Source organism: Elgaria multicarinata, chromosome 8, assembly GCF_023053635.1.
Source record: "Elgaria multicarinata webbii isolate HBS135686 ecotype San Diego chromosome 8, rElgMul1.1.pri, whole genome shotgun sequence".
NCBI lineage: Eukaryota > Metazoa > Chordata > Lepidosauria > Squamata > Anguidae > Elgaria > Elgaria multicarinata.
In genome coordinates, this window is record NC_086178.1 from 103,570,247 (window position 1) to 103,587,024 (window position 16,778).

At 42.8% G+C, this 16,778-nt stretch overlaps 1 protein-coding gene across 4 annotated transcripts in view; it reads right to left on the minus strand.

Annotated features, from left to right (window-relative positions):
* Positions 1–16,778, minus strand: part of NRG3 (neuregulin 3) — a 795,134-nt gene that overhangs the window by 25,897 nt on the left and 752,459 nt on the right. For all 4 annotated transcript variants that reach the window (XM_063131659.1, XM_063131656.1, XM_063131658.1 and 1 more), the window contains one exon: positions 9,273–9,399. In XM_063131659.1, coding sequence (XP_062987729.1) covers positions 9,273–9,399 — 127 coding nt within the window. The remainder of the gene's footprint in view (positions 1–9,272; positions 9,400–16,778) is intronic.

The window sequence follows — 16,778 nt, forward strand, 5'->3', positions numbered from 1 at the left end:
TTCTAAGTGTGGCTGATTGTGGCATTTGTAATAGCAAATAAACCACAGCTTACTGGAAGGATCACAGGCATAAGGTTGAAGGTTCAATGCCCACCAGATTTCTAGTGAAAGGAACTCAGGTGTCACAGTTGGGAAATTCCTCTGCCAGAAGGGCAGGGCTACTGCTACTCAGAGTAGACTGAGCCATCCTTGAGTCAACAATGTGACTCAACCTTCAAATGCTTCTGCCTACTGCCGTGATTAGGATGAATCATGAAGCAAGCCCCAAGCATCACCCGGCCATTGTTGACCACGTTCTTATCACAGTCAATAAAGTTTGGTCTTGTCCGTTCTGGCACACATGAGCCCAAAAGACTGCATTAAAATGGAGGTTTGGGGTTAGCTCTGACAGAGAGCCACTCCTCATGTTATCTTTCCTTTCTCACAGGTGAAGAGGGCACATAGGGAAGTGGGAGAAAAGTGGAGCACAACGTTTTCCCTAGGCTGACAAAAAGGAATTGTCAATTCATCCTCTCCAAACAGGAGGTCTTCCAAAGTATATGGCCCTTCCTTCTCCTCAGGGTTTGTTGGTCAGCACACATGAGAGAGAGAGAGAGAGAGAGAGAGAGAGAGAGAGAGAGAGAGAGAGAGAGAGAACATTGCTTCCACTTTTGTTTTCTCTCTGACAGAAAAAGAAAATCTTAGAATGGTGATGCTGGGGTGTCATTCTTTTTATTATTATTATTTATTATTTATTTATTTATATAGCACCATCACGGGCAGTAACTGCTTATCTTTCTTCCCTGTTTGGTGGCTGTGAAGAAACAAAACTCTCCTCCTTTACCACTTCACTAAATACAAACTAATTTCGCCAACAGGAGTCTGGGTGTTAAACAAATTTCGATGAAAAGGAAAAAGAGACATATCAACAGGAAAAGGTGGGGGGAATGACATAGAATATTCGTACCTCACAGCTAGGCTGCAGCCTGTCTTCCTGATACTTTTTTCTATATGCCATGAATCTTTCCATATCTAGTAGCATACAGTCCTTTGAGTTCCCACCTGCAGGCTGCATAGTCCAGGTGCAGGTTTACTACCTCAATGAGACTATCAGTTGAAGGATTCTTGAAGGAGGCATCTTTATTTATCACCTGTTTTCTAGAATGGCGATGTGTCCCACTTTCCAGAGGGAAGTCTCAAAGGTGCCCTCTGTTTCAAGGACTCCCCGGTCAGAGTCCCAGTTTAAGGATCAAGTACTATAAGAAGGGAAAGCAAACACCCGGATTTTTAATCTTGCATGTGGTTTTTATAATCAAGCTGTTGAAGCTTGAGTTGGCACAGAGGTGAGAAAGAGAAGGGTTGTGTTGGTTTTTAACTGCAGTTATGCAAACAGCTGAAAACACAAATGAGGCTGGCTGAAGTGGAAAACAAATTTGCAATGCATTTTAACTGGCTACAAAATGAAGTAGCAGGATTGTAGATGTTTCCTTACATTTACATATCATATTGTCTTGAAAAAGATGCAAAGGGGACCCTGAATTTGGTACACAATGTGTAAAAGTTTATTTCTGCCATATGTATCCCAACTGCTACAACAGAATTCGAAACTAAGGTAAGAAAGGAAGTGTGTGCATATGCATATGTGGGAGAGAGAGAGAGAGAGAGAGAGAGAGAGAGATCCAAAAAGCCTCTGCTACAGAATAATCATTCAAAGCAGAATGGATCTGAGGAAACCTTCTCAACCTCAGTCATACTATCTGACCTTTTGCCACATGGCTAAATGTAGTGGAAACATGGGAAATCATTGTTATTTTGAGGAATTAGTGGAGTCTTGTCTAGACTTCCAGTTGGGCCAGTTGCTTTTAGTGGTTAGCTATGCTTCTTCCAGTTATCTGTTCGAGACTTGAGAAGCTAGTAGATAAGCCTCTGGAGAGATCTCAAGGTTAACTATCTATGCTGGCTTACTGACAAACGATCTCTAAATTCCTGGAGGTGAAGGCTATCAGTGGCTACTAGCCCTTGATGGTTGTGTGCCATCTCCAGTATTTGAGGCAGTAAGCCTGTGTGCACCAGTTGCTGGGGAACATGGGTGGGAGGGTGCTGTTGCACCATGACCTGCTTTGTTGGTCCCTGGCCGATGGCTGGTGGCTACTGTGTGAACAGAGTGCTGGACTAGATGGACCCTTGGTCTGATCCAGCATGGCTCTTCTTATGTTCTTAAAGTCATTGGACTATGGTTAGGATAGGGGTGTTATTAATACAATCATAATAGTATAGATTAATTCCTTGAGACACTGCCAGCCTGGGATCTCAATGCAGGCTCGCCCGGAAAGGTGTTGCGTACCAGGCCGTTATTAGAGTGACTCCTGTTGCCATATTTTGATGGGATTCCTGGCAGCTGTAGGGACGTAAGCTTATGTTCCTGCTTTGTAGTTGTTTGCTGCAATCATTCCATTGCAGTGTTCTGCTTTAATCACTCTGTTAATTGGCTTCTGCTTAATAAAACCTTTAGCCTTCATCCGTTAGTGTGTTTGTTGTTTCTGAATCCTAAAGAGAGCAGTTGCCTCTTGGCAGCGCATGAAGTCAGCAAACCTGACTGGGGATGGGAGAATCATTGAGGCTTGAGCTCATGGTGTTCTCTGCGTTCCACCTCAAAGCTCAGCCTGCCTCATTCCTGTTCCTGATTGTAAGCTTCCCCTCCACATTCAAATGGGAAAAGTATGCACGTGGAGCACATTTAAAAAATAAATAAATAGTGCATGCCCGCGCACACTTCCCCCAGTATTAAGCATGAAAATGCACTTTCTTCTGGGTTGACAACCTTATCCAGTTCAAGTGAAGTATTTTTAAGTTTCATTGACTTCAGTGGGAGAGTTAACCATGATATTTGTTTTCTCCCATTGAAATCAATGCCACTAGAGGCTAGACTAGATGGGACTTAGAAAATTGATGATTAGAATTTTCCACAGTTTTTGTTTTGCTACTTATTATTGATTGATTGATTGATTTCATTTCTATACTGCCCAATAGCTGAAGCTCTGTTGGCAATTTAGAACAATTCATAAGACAATAAAATATGGCATTAAAATACAGCACAAAACACAGCATAAAAAATTAAGAATTTACTTAGCATGACAATATGGCCTTCCTGTAATTTCTCTCCAGCAGTTAGAGGCACATGGAGATTATATTTATCTATCTTGTTTAATTGTTATTGATCAACATATATCAATAAATGTGTTTCATTCTTTAAAACACACACACATGGAAGCTTCCATCATACCTTGTGGAAGTGCAAAGGAGGGATTCCTCAGTTTTGCTGCAGATTGGGTGATATTTGGTGTCCCAAAATCCTCAACCATTGTGTATATGGATGCAAGAAAGGATTCTGCATTGGAATCCAGAAATCACCTTCCATTCTCCAGGGACTGGCATGAATATCAATTAACCAATCTTACAGAAATCTATCCTTCCCCTTTCCCCTTTCAAAAGGTAAAGGAATGAGAAGCATACCATATGCTTCTCATTGTTCCTGCAACATCATGACATCTGATACAGTCCTGAATTTCTTATAGCTTTAGAACATATGAGAACCAGTGTATTGTAGCAGAGAGTGTGCTAGACTAGCAAGGTTCAATTCCTTACCCACCCATGAAGTTCACTAGTTGACCTTTGTTTTTTAATAGTATTTTTATTTGAATTTTATAACACATACAATAATCACACTACACCAACTCAATATACCACAATAATGAAATTAAAAAAGAACTTATTAAAATAATATAATAATATCTCATGCACCCCACCCCTCGGGACACTTATTCTCCTTTCCAAAATTGTAGTGTTTCCTGCGACAGTTTACTCCCTTTCCCTTCTCCTAATACAAATTTAACAAATGGTCTCCAAATCTCATCAAAGTCATTTCGTTTCAGCAGTCCTCTCTTAACTTTAATACTACTCATGAGTCTGTCATTAATAGCTATATCCCAGACTTCTTGATACCATTCTTCTATTTGATCATCCGTTCCTTCCAGTTCCTGGCAATTATTAATCTAGCTGCAGTTAATAAATTGTTTATTAATTCTTTACTATTTTGTGTACACTTAACCCCTTCGTATATTGATAACAGTGCTGTCCTTGGCCCTATCTTTAACTTCCATCAACTTCACTAGTTGACCTTGAGCCAAGCTTCCATTCTCCGATTAACTTATTTCAACATGGGCCCCCGCTAAACCATGGTGCTTAACCACAAAACGGTTAAAGGAATGCATTCCATTAACCATTTTGTGGTTAAGCAGAATGGTTTAGAGTGTTGTCTGAACAGGGCCAGAGCATTGAGAGGATAAAATGGAGGGTTGGATGCAAGGCTGATGATCAATAATACTTGTAAATTGGTTTAACTGATGTGGCTTCCCTCGAAGGAACCTTAGGAATTATACATCCTGCAAGGGGCCTGTAATCTTGGAACAGAAAAGAGTCTGCTCCCACACAACTCGTAGTGTTCCATAGCAAAATCTCAATGACCAGTGCTGTTCCTACCAGTAGTTAAGTGAAATAGCCATAGACAGCATAGTTGAAGGCACTCTTAAAGGGTAGCACACTGGCTATTAATAGTAGATGTAGTTATCATAGTTGTATATGGAGGGCACCAAAATGCCTTGATTGTCTCTGGCCTTAGCTAGATGGGGCGAAAACCTGGGGTGATCCCCGGGATCATCCCTGCGCATCCACATGACGCACAGGGGATCCCAGGATCAGGGAGGAATGATCCCTTCCCTGCCCCATGATCTCACCCTTCCCGTCTCGGGGTGAGCCTGAGACCGCAGAACGTGTAGCCATGTGCCGCAGTTTGTCTTGGCTCCTTGCAGTTACTCATGAGGATCAGGGACCTGCACCCATCGGGGGTGGGGGGAATGTGGATTTTTTAAAAAATAATAATAATACCTTCTGCACAGGAGCGCTCACGCGCTCTGGTCTCTTTAAAAATTAAAATAGTGGGCGCGACGCCTCTCCCTCTGAGGTCACCGCGCACCACGTGTGAACAGAGGGGTTGATCGCATGATAAAAAAATTGTGAGATCTTCACCCCTCCATCCCGCTAGACCGCTAGGTCTAGCTAAGGCCTCTGATGAGGACTCAACAGTTTAAAACTGATCTAGGTTGTTGTATGGATGTGCTGGCAGAGAAAAAAAAAGGCTTAGGTTTGGGGGAGGCTGAGTGGGTGGAATATCAGTCCAGGCAAAAGCTGTTCTTATCTTGTAGTATCCTGCCAAAAGTGCAGCCTGTGCTATTATGCAAAGTAACCTTCAAGCAGTAAGCAACCTTCAATTATGAGATTGTCAATTGCAATGCATAATGAATGCATCCCATTAATCTTGTCTCCCTGTGAGAAGAAAGAGGAACAAGCTATCCGCTCCAGAAAAAAATGGAGCGTAACAAACTGTGAGATGGAGAGGATTTCTGTTTACAGGCCTTGAGTTGCACTACCTTGATACATCTGTTCATGGACGAAGCAGTGGCAAAGGCATAGACAGCAACAGCAGTGAAAGAGGATCAAAGCATTTGGAGAGAGGGATTGTTGTTTGTTCGTTTGTTTTTAAATCATTATACTGCTGCAATTGTAGCCCTATTCAGGCCACCCCTCCTCTGTCATGACTTCTGTTGGCCTATATTCACGGAGCGTGCCATGCTGAGGAAGAGAGCCTCCTCGATCCACAGATGCTCTCCACTTCAACCAGAACACTGTTTTTCCAGCTTTGTAGGTCTGCAGATGGAGTCAACGCTAGTGGCGGAAAATGAAATGAAATCTACAGGACCAAACTGGAAAAATCCATTGAGTTTTTAATACCCAAATGGAATTCTCATACATCCCTAGAAAGCAATCATGGAGGGAAGCAGGATTAGCATAGTCCTTTTTTTCACATCTCCCTAGTTTAGAAACACCTGAATAGAGTCAGTGACGTTAGGTTTTACCAGAATTTGAATTTATTTTCATCAGAATCTTTCCTTAATGTCCTCGTTCGGGGGACGGGACGGACGACGACACCCCAATTGTTGTAAAAGCATAGGAGAATAGAAGAGTGAGAAGAACCATTTTAAAAAATAATAGCTTGGATGCCTGAATTCAAATAGATTTGTCCAACATAACTCTCCCAATCTCATTGATATATAGATGACGGATGGATGGATGGATGGATGGACGGATGGATATTTAGTAACATTACTGAGAAAGGGTGTGATTCCCGCCATCTTAAAAGAGGCTGCAGTGAGACTCATCCTAAGGAATTACTGAGTTTGTACTCACGATTTAAACTACTATCATATCTTCCTTATTTGGGTTTAGTGTTTCAGCATACAAAGGCATCTTCACTCCAGGTATTCTAGAATGAAAGTGATTATTTAGATCCATTCTAGTCTGGCTTTCAGCCAAGTTTTGGAACTGAAACTGCTTTAGTCACACTGGTTGGTGACCAGTAGAAGCAGATGGGTGGGAAGGAGTGAAACTCCTTTGATTCTGCTCGTTCTTTCAGCGATGCTTGATACCGCTGGGCATGGTATCCTCTCAATCTTGCAGCAATGGGGTTACAAGGCACAGATTTTCAATTGCTCTGATCTTTCCTGGAGGGTGAGTCCCAGAAGATGGCACTGCTGCTCCCCACCTCATGCCTCTGGATTGCTTTTACATTTACATGAAACCTCAGGGTGAGCTTATCCAGACTGAAGTGTTGTCGGTATGAGGATGACGTACAGCTCTAAAACTTTCCCATCTTCTCATCCCAGGAAACCAGTAGAAGTAAGAAATTTGCACCTGGTGTTATACGGGTGAACATGCTAAAACATAATCCAGACAAAATTGATAGGAGGTTCCTGAGATATGGGTGAACATCTGCACCCATTTTTAGATTGAGTCACATTCCCTCTGAAGAAGCAAGTTGTGCGGCTTGGGAGTGCACCTAGATCCACAAATAGATCCAGAGCTTTTCCTGGATGTCCAGGTGATGTCGGTGGCCAAGAATGCCTTCAACCAGTTTTGGCTGGTTGTTCAGTTGCAACTTTTCCTGGCAAAGACAGACATGGCACTGGTGACCGAGTTACATCTAAGCTGAACTGCAGGGCTGCCTTTAAAAAATGTGCTGGAAACTGCAATCAGCCTGAACTGTGGCTGCCAGAATACTAATGGCGGACAGGGGGTGAAGAGAGGGGTGGGTGAACTCCCCCTCTGATCACTGGACTCCTGCCGGTTGACTGACCCTGGTGGGCAGGCAGGCAAGCCACCAGGCAGTCTATGGGTGCCTGGTGAGAACTGCAGACTTCTTCTTTTATCAATGAGCTGTGTTTTGTGCAAATTCATGGGTGGGAATATTTATGGAAATTGAGATTTGTGCAAATTCACGACCATAAATAGCGGAATTGTGCAAAAATTGCAGGTATAAAGCACCATTTACGCATGCATTTTTTGGCCATTACAGATGCAAATTCGTGCAAATTGTGCTTTCTGTAAATGTTCCTACCCTGCAATTTTTGCACAAATGTGGATTTACACAAATCTGCATGTGTGCAAATCACGATTTGCATGCCCCCCCAAAAAAGGTGGGAAACAAGTGATTTTGCCCAACTCAGCACATGCAAAGTCGAGCAAGCTCAGTGATCCATGAGCTGGCATCAGGGGAGCCAAGCTGGCGAAAATTCGCCGAGCTCCACCCCCAAACCAGATTTCTCCAACATCCCAAGATCAGATCCTATATGCAATCCTGTATTGTCTTCATTGGTTCTGGATTTGTTTCTGGGCTCAGTGTTGATCTTTAAAGCATTACACAGCAAGGACCAAATCTGTCCAGTCCTTACTATCCCCATGTGAGACTCTGCTCATATTCACATGCAGATTGCAATGAAAGACAAAGGAGCAGGGTGCAATAATAATAATAAAAAGGTGGCTACTAGAGTTATAATCCCCCCAATGCAGTTGATGGTCTTAGGCAGACAGAAACGCCTTAAAACCAATGCCCAGCAATTGGCCGTGGTAGGGCTGTTGCGGGTAGGGGCGGAGGAGAGGCATGGAGGCCACCTATTGGCTGGCCTCATGCGGTGCCACTGGAGCGAGGGGAGGGGGAGCCTATGTAAGAATGTGCACCCCCTCCCTCGCCCTGCTTCGAAAAGCGGCTCCCTCCCTCCTTTCCCTGTAGGCAGTGTGGGTTATCTGGTCGTCATTAGGAGACCAAGTAGGAATTTTTTACTGAAGACCTACTGTTAAGGTAGTGAGTTTTTTTCACCTACTTCACACTGCAAGACAGGCGGGTAGTATTAAATAAGTTGATTGGTTATGTCAATTTAATTATTCCAATTTGGTCACATTTGTGGGCAGGGAAGCGGACATCTTCACATCACGAGGATTGGTGAGCATTCCAAGGCACCTAACGGTGAGGGGTAAACGCCTGAGGCTCACCAGCTGCGAACCTAGCGGCCCAGCTGGCGAGATAAGGGTTACCCTTGAGGCCGACCTTTCTCACTCACCCGGAGGCTAGCGTCATGGGGAGGAGAGACACCAGAAGGTCTCCCACCCCAAAAGGGGGTGCCGACATCACTACTGCCACCCCAAGGCCAGGAATAGCTCGCCCTAGCAGTTAGCGGCTGGAGGCCACTCTTGTTCTGATGTCCGCTTAGGTTCACTCCTCTGCAGAGAGAGATATTGATATAAATAAAATGTGGCCCAGTTTTAAACCCAGCTATTTTGTGTCGCCTCGTTATTTCCACACTCCACATTCTGCAACAGTGTCGTACCTTAGTTCTCTTGCTGCGTTTGTGGCTGGAGCGAGATTTGAGCTGAGGATTTCCCCGCTCACACTCTCAGCCCCTACTCTCTATCAGCTCTTGCATCACTGACATATAATTGAAGACCTTGTGCAGAGATCACTAAATATGTCTTTTCTCCTAGGCTGCTATTTTTCAGCAGAGAACTCAATAGTTCCCACGTAAGTTGAGCCAATATATCAGGTTCCTCAAGGCAACATCTTTGTACATTCCCAGATTGCTCTGTGAAGTTCTCCAATAAATTCCAGACCTATTCAGAAGCTGGAGTTTACTATGGCAACCCATAATAAGACACCATAAAGCTCCATTTTGCACTTTTCAACAGACTCTGTTGGAAAAGCACAACGGTTCTATTTGTTGTTCCACAGCACCACAGGTGCAAATTAGTGGTGCATCCGGGGAATGGGGAGAAGAGATGAGATCCAAATCATCAGCATCAAACATTCAGCTCATCTATTAAGGATCGAGGTTGGCAAAGCTACTTACGTTTTGCAGCTGGACTCGGCTTTGGGCCCTGCTTTCTGATTTTGCCATCATGCTGGAAGCATTAAGGCTATAGGTTTTCCCATTCTGCGTCTCTTTCAGCTGTTCCTGAATATGTTTTGTTTCTTTTCTGCAAAGAAGGGGGGACACATAAACAAAAGATGTCCATATAAAGAAAGGCAGTTATTATTTTTCTTCTTCCAATCTCAGTTGTTCTAATGTGGTTTCATTCCCATAGTTTTGTCACTGATGGCAATGCATGGCAATGGGCAAATCCAATCTGGGTAGAACTGCCTCTTAGGGATTCATGCCTAAAATGGCTTCCCTATGTCACATTCCACTCTTCCCAGTAATGTGCTAGTGTCATAATCTCATCAGTTTTCCTCATCTCACTCCAAATCATTGGCTATTGCTAATGGAGGCCTTAGCTAGACCTAAGGTTTATCCCGGGATCATCCCAGGGTGCTCCCGGGATATCTTGTGTGTCATTTACATGAACAAGGATGTCCCCGGGATGATCCCGGGATAAACCTTAGGTCTAGCTAAGGCTGGAGATGGAGAAACTCAAGACGTGATAGGGTCATAACACAGGATAAGTGGTCCTTATTAGTTGGAACCGCCCAGAGAGCTTCGGCTATTGGGTGGTAGAAAAATGTAATAAACAAGTGAATGAAATCATGTGCCTATTGACCTCTTCCCAAATGACATGTGGGTGGACCAGTGAGATTCATTCCCTCTTATTTTATGGAAGCACAGCCTTATCTTAATAATGGGCTTCCATAAGTTACATTCCAGTAGCAAATTGTCATACGATACATCAGAGACTTAGGGCCTTGCTAGACCAGGCCTTAGCGCGCCTTCCAACCCGGTTTCCCTGCTGTGCGTCCAGATGACGCACAGGGGAATCCGGCGGCAGGCCGCAGTGAGGCTTGGTCTAGTGCGCCATAAGCAAAGTCGCTTATGGCGCGCTTTTTCCCCAGCTCCGGCCTCAGGCCGGGGCTGGGGGAAGTGTGGAGACTTCCGCGGCTTTTCGCGGCTCCTCGCTTACTCGCGAGGAGCCGCAAAAAGCCACGGACCGGCCTGGCACAGCGTTCGTATGAGCACTGTGCCCATCGGCCCGGGGGCGGGGGGGAAAGAGAGGGAAGGGGGAAGGATGGCAGGGTGGGTGGCAAGGGGGGCGGCGGGTGACAGAGGGAGCGCCGCGCCGCTGCCACCGCTGCTCGCAAGCAGGCGAGCGGCGCTTGCCCGGGCAATGCCCAGTGCCCAGGCAAGCGCCACTCACCTGCTTGCGAGCAGCGTCGTCGGCGTGCGGTGCTCCCTCTGTCACCCGCCGCCCCCTTGCCACCCATCCTGCCATCCTTCCCCCCCCTGGTTTTTTTTTAAAAAACCTTACCTTCCAGGAGTCTTCGGGCCACCTGCGTCCCCTTTAAACAAACAAACAAAAAAATGGCGGACGCCGCAGGGCTTGCATCCTCCCTGCGGCTCCGCCGTCTGGAAGCGTGGGGGAGGTGCGCTAACATTAGCGCGCCTCGGCCCCGCCTCCCTGCCGGCGTAAGCCAGCAGGTCTAGGCAGGCCCTTAGAAAGCCAGAAACCTCCTGGATAATGGTGGTTGTTTTTTTAAAAATTTAAAAGTCACCAGTGAATTAAAAGCTTTAATTTATACTTCATTTGAAAAATGAATAGGCATTCCATTCATTGTGTATGTTAGTAGAACAACTGTACAACAAATACCATTGCCTTTTTGTAATGCTGCATGCAATGGCTACTATACAATGCCATATAAACAAACATCTTTTTTTTTTTAAAAAAACCCACCTCTCCCTCCCTCAAAGAATCCCGAATTTTTATAATACTTTAACTGTTCCCAAATTAATATTAAAGATGGACTCTTATCTCTGTGTCCCTTCCAACACAATTTTGTACAGACAACAAGTGATTCAAACTATATCTCGGACTGAAGTTGAAAAGATTTTCAAGGAATTCCATTTACAAGCCAAATTTCCACGGGATGGGTGGCCATTAAGTAACCCCTCAAAGGTGGTTTGGTCATGCATACGCAAGAAGTTCTTAGCAGTTCGTTCGTTCAAACTGAATAGCACATTAGAGTGCAGCAGGCATGATGGTTCCTCTTCATGAGTCACAAAATATCTCTCTCAGAAAGACGGAAGGGGAAAAATTCATTCAGTTCATAGTTCAATTTGTACTGAACTAATTTCATAGTTTTGAACCACTATGCAAATCAAAACTGAATTATCCTTCAAACATCACAATATTTCACATTTTGCAATGGAGCTCACAACGTTTGATATAGGGATGGGTGAACATGCAACGTTCAAGTTTGTTCAGGTTCTCTGAATTCCACCTCGAAGCTCAGATTAGTTCATTTGTGTTTCCAAACATGAGTGGGTTTTTTAAAAAAAAATCAAGAAAAATGCACATTTTTCCCAAACCGAAAATGTGCATTCCCCCAATAGGGGGAAATGCAGATTTGTGCATATTCTTACTTCCAAAACTATGCATTTTCAGAAGTGCACACTGGCCAAATGTGCATTTTTGAATGCAAAGACAAGCTCAGGGGACTGCTAAAAATTTCCCGAGAATTGCATTCCTGCTCACATCCGTGGTCAGGATTGTGACCAGGACATGTTTACATGATTTACAAACAGGAACTAAATTCTCATGCATTCCTAGTTTGAGATGAATCAAACTTGAGGCTGGAAAAATTAGAAACTGAAATTGACAGATTCATCCTTCTCCATTCACAAAAATACTGTTTGTCATGTATAGTTATGGAAATGTGTGAAATGATGCACATCATGCATTTCCTTTCCTCTGCTTAAAAGTATTTTATGTCATCACATCTATTTCTGCTTAAGTATAGGTGTTGTCTGGGATCTAGTGATGTGTGCACACTTGTGCAACAGGTCTATGCATGCAGCAGGGTTGTTGGTTTTTCTCTATCAATTCCATGCCCTGAACAGGAAGTGGATATTCACACTCTCCCCATGTTTGAAAGATGGCTTTGGGGTTTTACAGAGCCGCTGATGGAGGGGGTTGGGAAAGATCCAATAAGTATCACATTAATTCATGCTGAGTTGTCTCTGCACATATCTCACTGGAATGGTGGGTGGCAATATTTTTAAAGTTTAAGATTTGTAACCCAAGCCAACATACATTCAAATGCAATTAATCAATGTTCTCTTGCACAAATATGCCCTTTTCAGAGCAAACAGGTAGCTAACCAGCAAATGTGTTTACTTAAGAATATCACTAAAATGCCCTCATTAAGACATTTCGAACACTGTATGTTAACAAAGAACCTTGTGTAATATTTTTCAGTGCTTGCAGAATACCTTTGAACAAGTTGAATTGAAGATATGACTTTCACCTAATCTCCTCCCCCTAAGCATGCAGGAACATGTTGTATGCACGCTATTATAGTCTATTATTATTATTATTATTATTATTATTATTATTATTATATTTATATCCTGCCTTTTTTCCTCTTAAGGAACCCATAATCCTCCTCTCCATTTTATCTGCACAACAACAACCCTGTGAGGTAGGTTGGGCTGAAGGTCTGTGGCCTGGTTCAGACAACATGCTAAACCATGCTGCTTAACCACAAAATGGTTAAGGGAATGCATTAAACTGTGACTGGCTCAAAGTCACCCAGTGGGTTTCCATGGCCAAGTGGGAACTAGAACCCGGATCTCCCGACTCCCAGTCCGACACTTTAGTCAATACACCACACATTGATGCAACCAATTTTAGTCATCCAGCTTCAGCATCGTAAGCAAGCAGTGGAGCTGTCGTTCTTTCAGATTCTCAGCTATAGAGCCCAGTTCTCAGTCCTGGAGTAAGAATCGCCTTCTTCCTAACCGCCCCCCCTTTTTTTGTCTCTTCCAAGTATTCCATGGTCAGGCCAAATTACAATTCAGAAGTAGAATTGTCATAGAGAACTGCTCCATAAACAAGCGACCATGTTGATCTTATATATAAGCTGTGATGGTTGGCCTAAGGGCTTTGACCACCACCAGCCACCCTGCTCCAGAGAGAGAGAAAACCCATTATTTTCTTTCAGTTTGTGACCAGTTGCAAATCATTTAATATATATGTTAACTGTAAGTTTTCCCTTTTATAGTTTACACTAGGAAAGTCATTTAACCTGATAAGCGACCATGTGGGAAGCCTGGTCTATACTTCATGATAGAATTACCTCCGAATTCCACTAGAAGCAAAATTCAAGGTGAATTTTCAAGATCCTGCCTCTCTGTGAGGAGTTGGGATAAATTCAAAAGAATTTCATTATGGTTCTGCAATGGCCATACTGGGCCTGTTCAGAAGACACCTTAAACCATGGCTTTACCCATGGTGGTTAAGCCAGAAAGCCAGGCCATGTTCAGTAGACACCTTAAACCATGGTTAATAAGACTTTTTTGCTTTATTCACTGTGGTTAAAGCCATGGTTTAAGATGTCTTCTGAATGGAGCCAATAAGTCTATGGGCAGCCATAGAGATGGAGAATTTCCAGAAATGTTGAAGCCATGCAAAACACAGAGGGTGGAAACAACAACAATAAAAACACCACACAGAGAGAATTTTTTTTAAGGGACCCCTCCCAAAAAATTTGGGGGTGGGGAGAATTGAAAAATACCTAATCCTTATTTCTTTAGCACTATTTAGAGGTCATTCTGCTACTTTAGCAACATAAAATGCATTAGGTATAAATCGGTTTGCATATAAAATTTAAAAGTATAGTTTATTGAGAGAATAACTACAAATTCACTAATTAAATTTACTCTTAAATATTTCAAATTTTGTTACAAATGGAGCTACAAGATGCTTAACTCTAAGGCATCTAGCATCTCTAGCATTTGAAAGTTCAGCTATCCCGCTTTTTTATCAGTGTATAGGATTTGTAACGATCACTGCACAAAGTCAGATAAAAGTCTTCCTATTACATACATTTTAGAAAGCAGTTTGTGGAGAAAAGGTCAGGTAACAATATACAAACATCTTGTCTTAAATGCTTTGTTCATCATTCTAAAACAAACTAGTTCATAATCCATTTCCCCCCATTTTCAAGATTTTTAGAGGGTTGGGAATGGGAGGAATATATATATATATATATATATATATATATATATATATATATATATATATATATATTATAGTCGTGGTGGGGTGCTTCGGATCTTTAGACAGCCACACAAAAGCTACACCTCAAGGTTGTGTTCTCCCCAGCTGAGGGTTTTTGAGGCCATTTGTGAGATGGAAGCCTATACGGTTGCAGCCTAAAGTGTAGCAAGCGGGAGTTACTTCTTTATTGACCAGGTCTGGCTCAAGACGTTTTACTGCCTTATAGTGAAAGAGTAGATGGCAACTTCCACCATTCCACGTACGAAAGCCAATCAGACTAGCAGTTGATTCTTACATCAACAGTGGGGACTGGACAGCATCCTCCAGTGCACCTGAGGACAGCTGGTTAGCTTTGGGGATCACCACAAAGCTCTTTAAGCTCCTTGCCCCTCAGCATCTGGAGACACAGTAGTATGGATTCAGCCCATTGGATCGCTAAGCTGGAAAGAACTTGCCCTATTTCCTTGGTGCATTTACTTACTAAGGCCCTTCCTACACCTAAGGATTATCCCAGGAAAATTGAGGGATCACCCCTGACTGCTCCAGGGATCCCCTGTGTGTCATTTGGATGCAAAGGGATGATCCTGGAACGATCCCAGGAGAAATGGCTGGTGTAGACATGCCCTAAGACTCTAAGAACTTGCTTTATACTGAGTCAGACCACTGGTCCATTAACTCAGTATTATAAATATTGACTAGCAGCAGCTGCCCAGGGTTTCAGGCAGGGTTCTGTTTTCCCCTAGCCCTACCTGGCAATGCTGGGGTTTGAACCCAGGACCTTCTGCATGCAAAGCTTATTTATTTATTTATTTATTTATTTATTTATTTATTTATTAAACTTATATACTGCTCCCATAGCCAGGGCTCTCTGGGCGGTTTACAGCATGTGCCCTACCACTAAACTATGTCTCAAAGCCCATGACTGTTTGAGTTCAATAGAAGTTATTTCTACAAATATTCTTGGGATCACACTTAGAACAGCCATGACATCTACTTCAAATTTATTTTGCCCATGTCATTACATTACTTGCATCAAACCACAGGGAGCTATGCATTCAAGGTCTTAACAATACCAGAAATAAGAAGCGAACCTGGCCAGATCAAATGCATATTCAACAAGATTTACTGTTTCAGCGCTATAATGAATTCAACATCAAAATGGAAAAACAGCTGCAGAGTATATTTATTTGGAGAGTTTTATTACAAACATCTATTTAAAAAGAATTGGGGGTGGGAAGTCACACTGATTTATGGGGGTTATTTGAATTGTATGCTTTATGTGGATTTTAATTATGTCTTTCACTAGTACGTACAGCTTGCATTCAGCAAGTATAAATATATTTCTGGCTATTGCTGCAATATATTCTCTCCCCCAACCTGAGGACAATTCCAGCATGTACAGGGGGAAACTCCACCCATTTGTTCCTTTGGCTTTTATGATGATGCAAAGCCATGGAAAATACCACGGTGAGGGCTTCCAGCTTTCTATTAAATGTGAAAATACCTTAACCTTTTGAGGCATCCATTTCTAGAACATTCTAGTACTGCATAAAGGCATAGGAAGCTGCCTTATACTGATTCAGACCCCTGGTCCATCTAGCTCAGTATTGCTGACACTGACTGGCAGCTTCGCTCCATGGTTTCAGGCAGGAGTTTTTCCTGCCCTACCTGGAGATGTCAAGGATCAAACCTTCATGCAAACCATGTACTCTACCACAGAGTTACGGTGCAGTATCTTGGACAATGTGGACTAATTTCAGGGTATTCATTCATGGGGAATTACAGTAACAACATTTATTTATTTCTTACCTGCCTCTCCCTTTGGATTGAGGCAGGGAACAACATTAAATACAACAATACAATATAAATCAAATGCATTAAGCTGATTAAAAGAGCATATACAATCAATACAATATTAAAATAACAATCAGGACATCTTAAAATTCTTAGGTTTAAAATTCATCTGGCCAGGCCTGCTGGAAGAGACCAGTCTTTATAGCTGTCTGTAACTCAGAGAGTGTATTAAATTGACGAATCATTTTGACACTCCTGTGGATGAATGAGGCTCATACTACAGGTTTCATAGTATTCCGTGGCGGGGTTTTATTAAAAAAACAAAATCATACTGGCCAGGCTGCAAGTCTAAGTGGAGCAGGTTGAGATATGTTTAGAGATGTGCAAATCAACAAAACCTGAACTCCTTAAAGTGTTCCAAATTCCATCTTGAAGGTCATTCTGACTCGAGTCCATCTCAGATGGTGAGCTTTTTTTTTTTTTTTTTCCTTTTGCATAAAAACCTGCGATTTTTAAACACATTTTTTCATGCACATTTTTTCATGCACATTTTTCAAATGTATGCCTGGTTT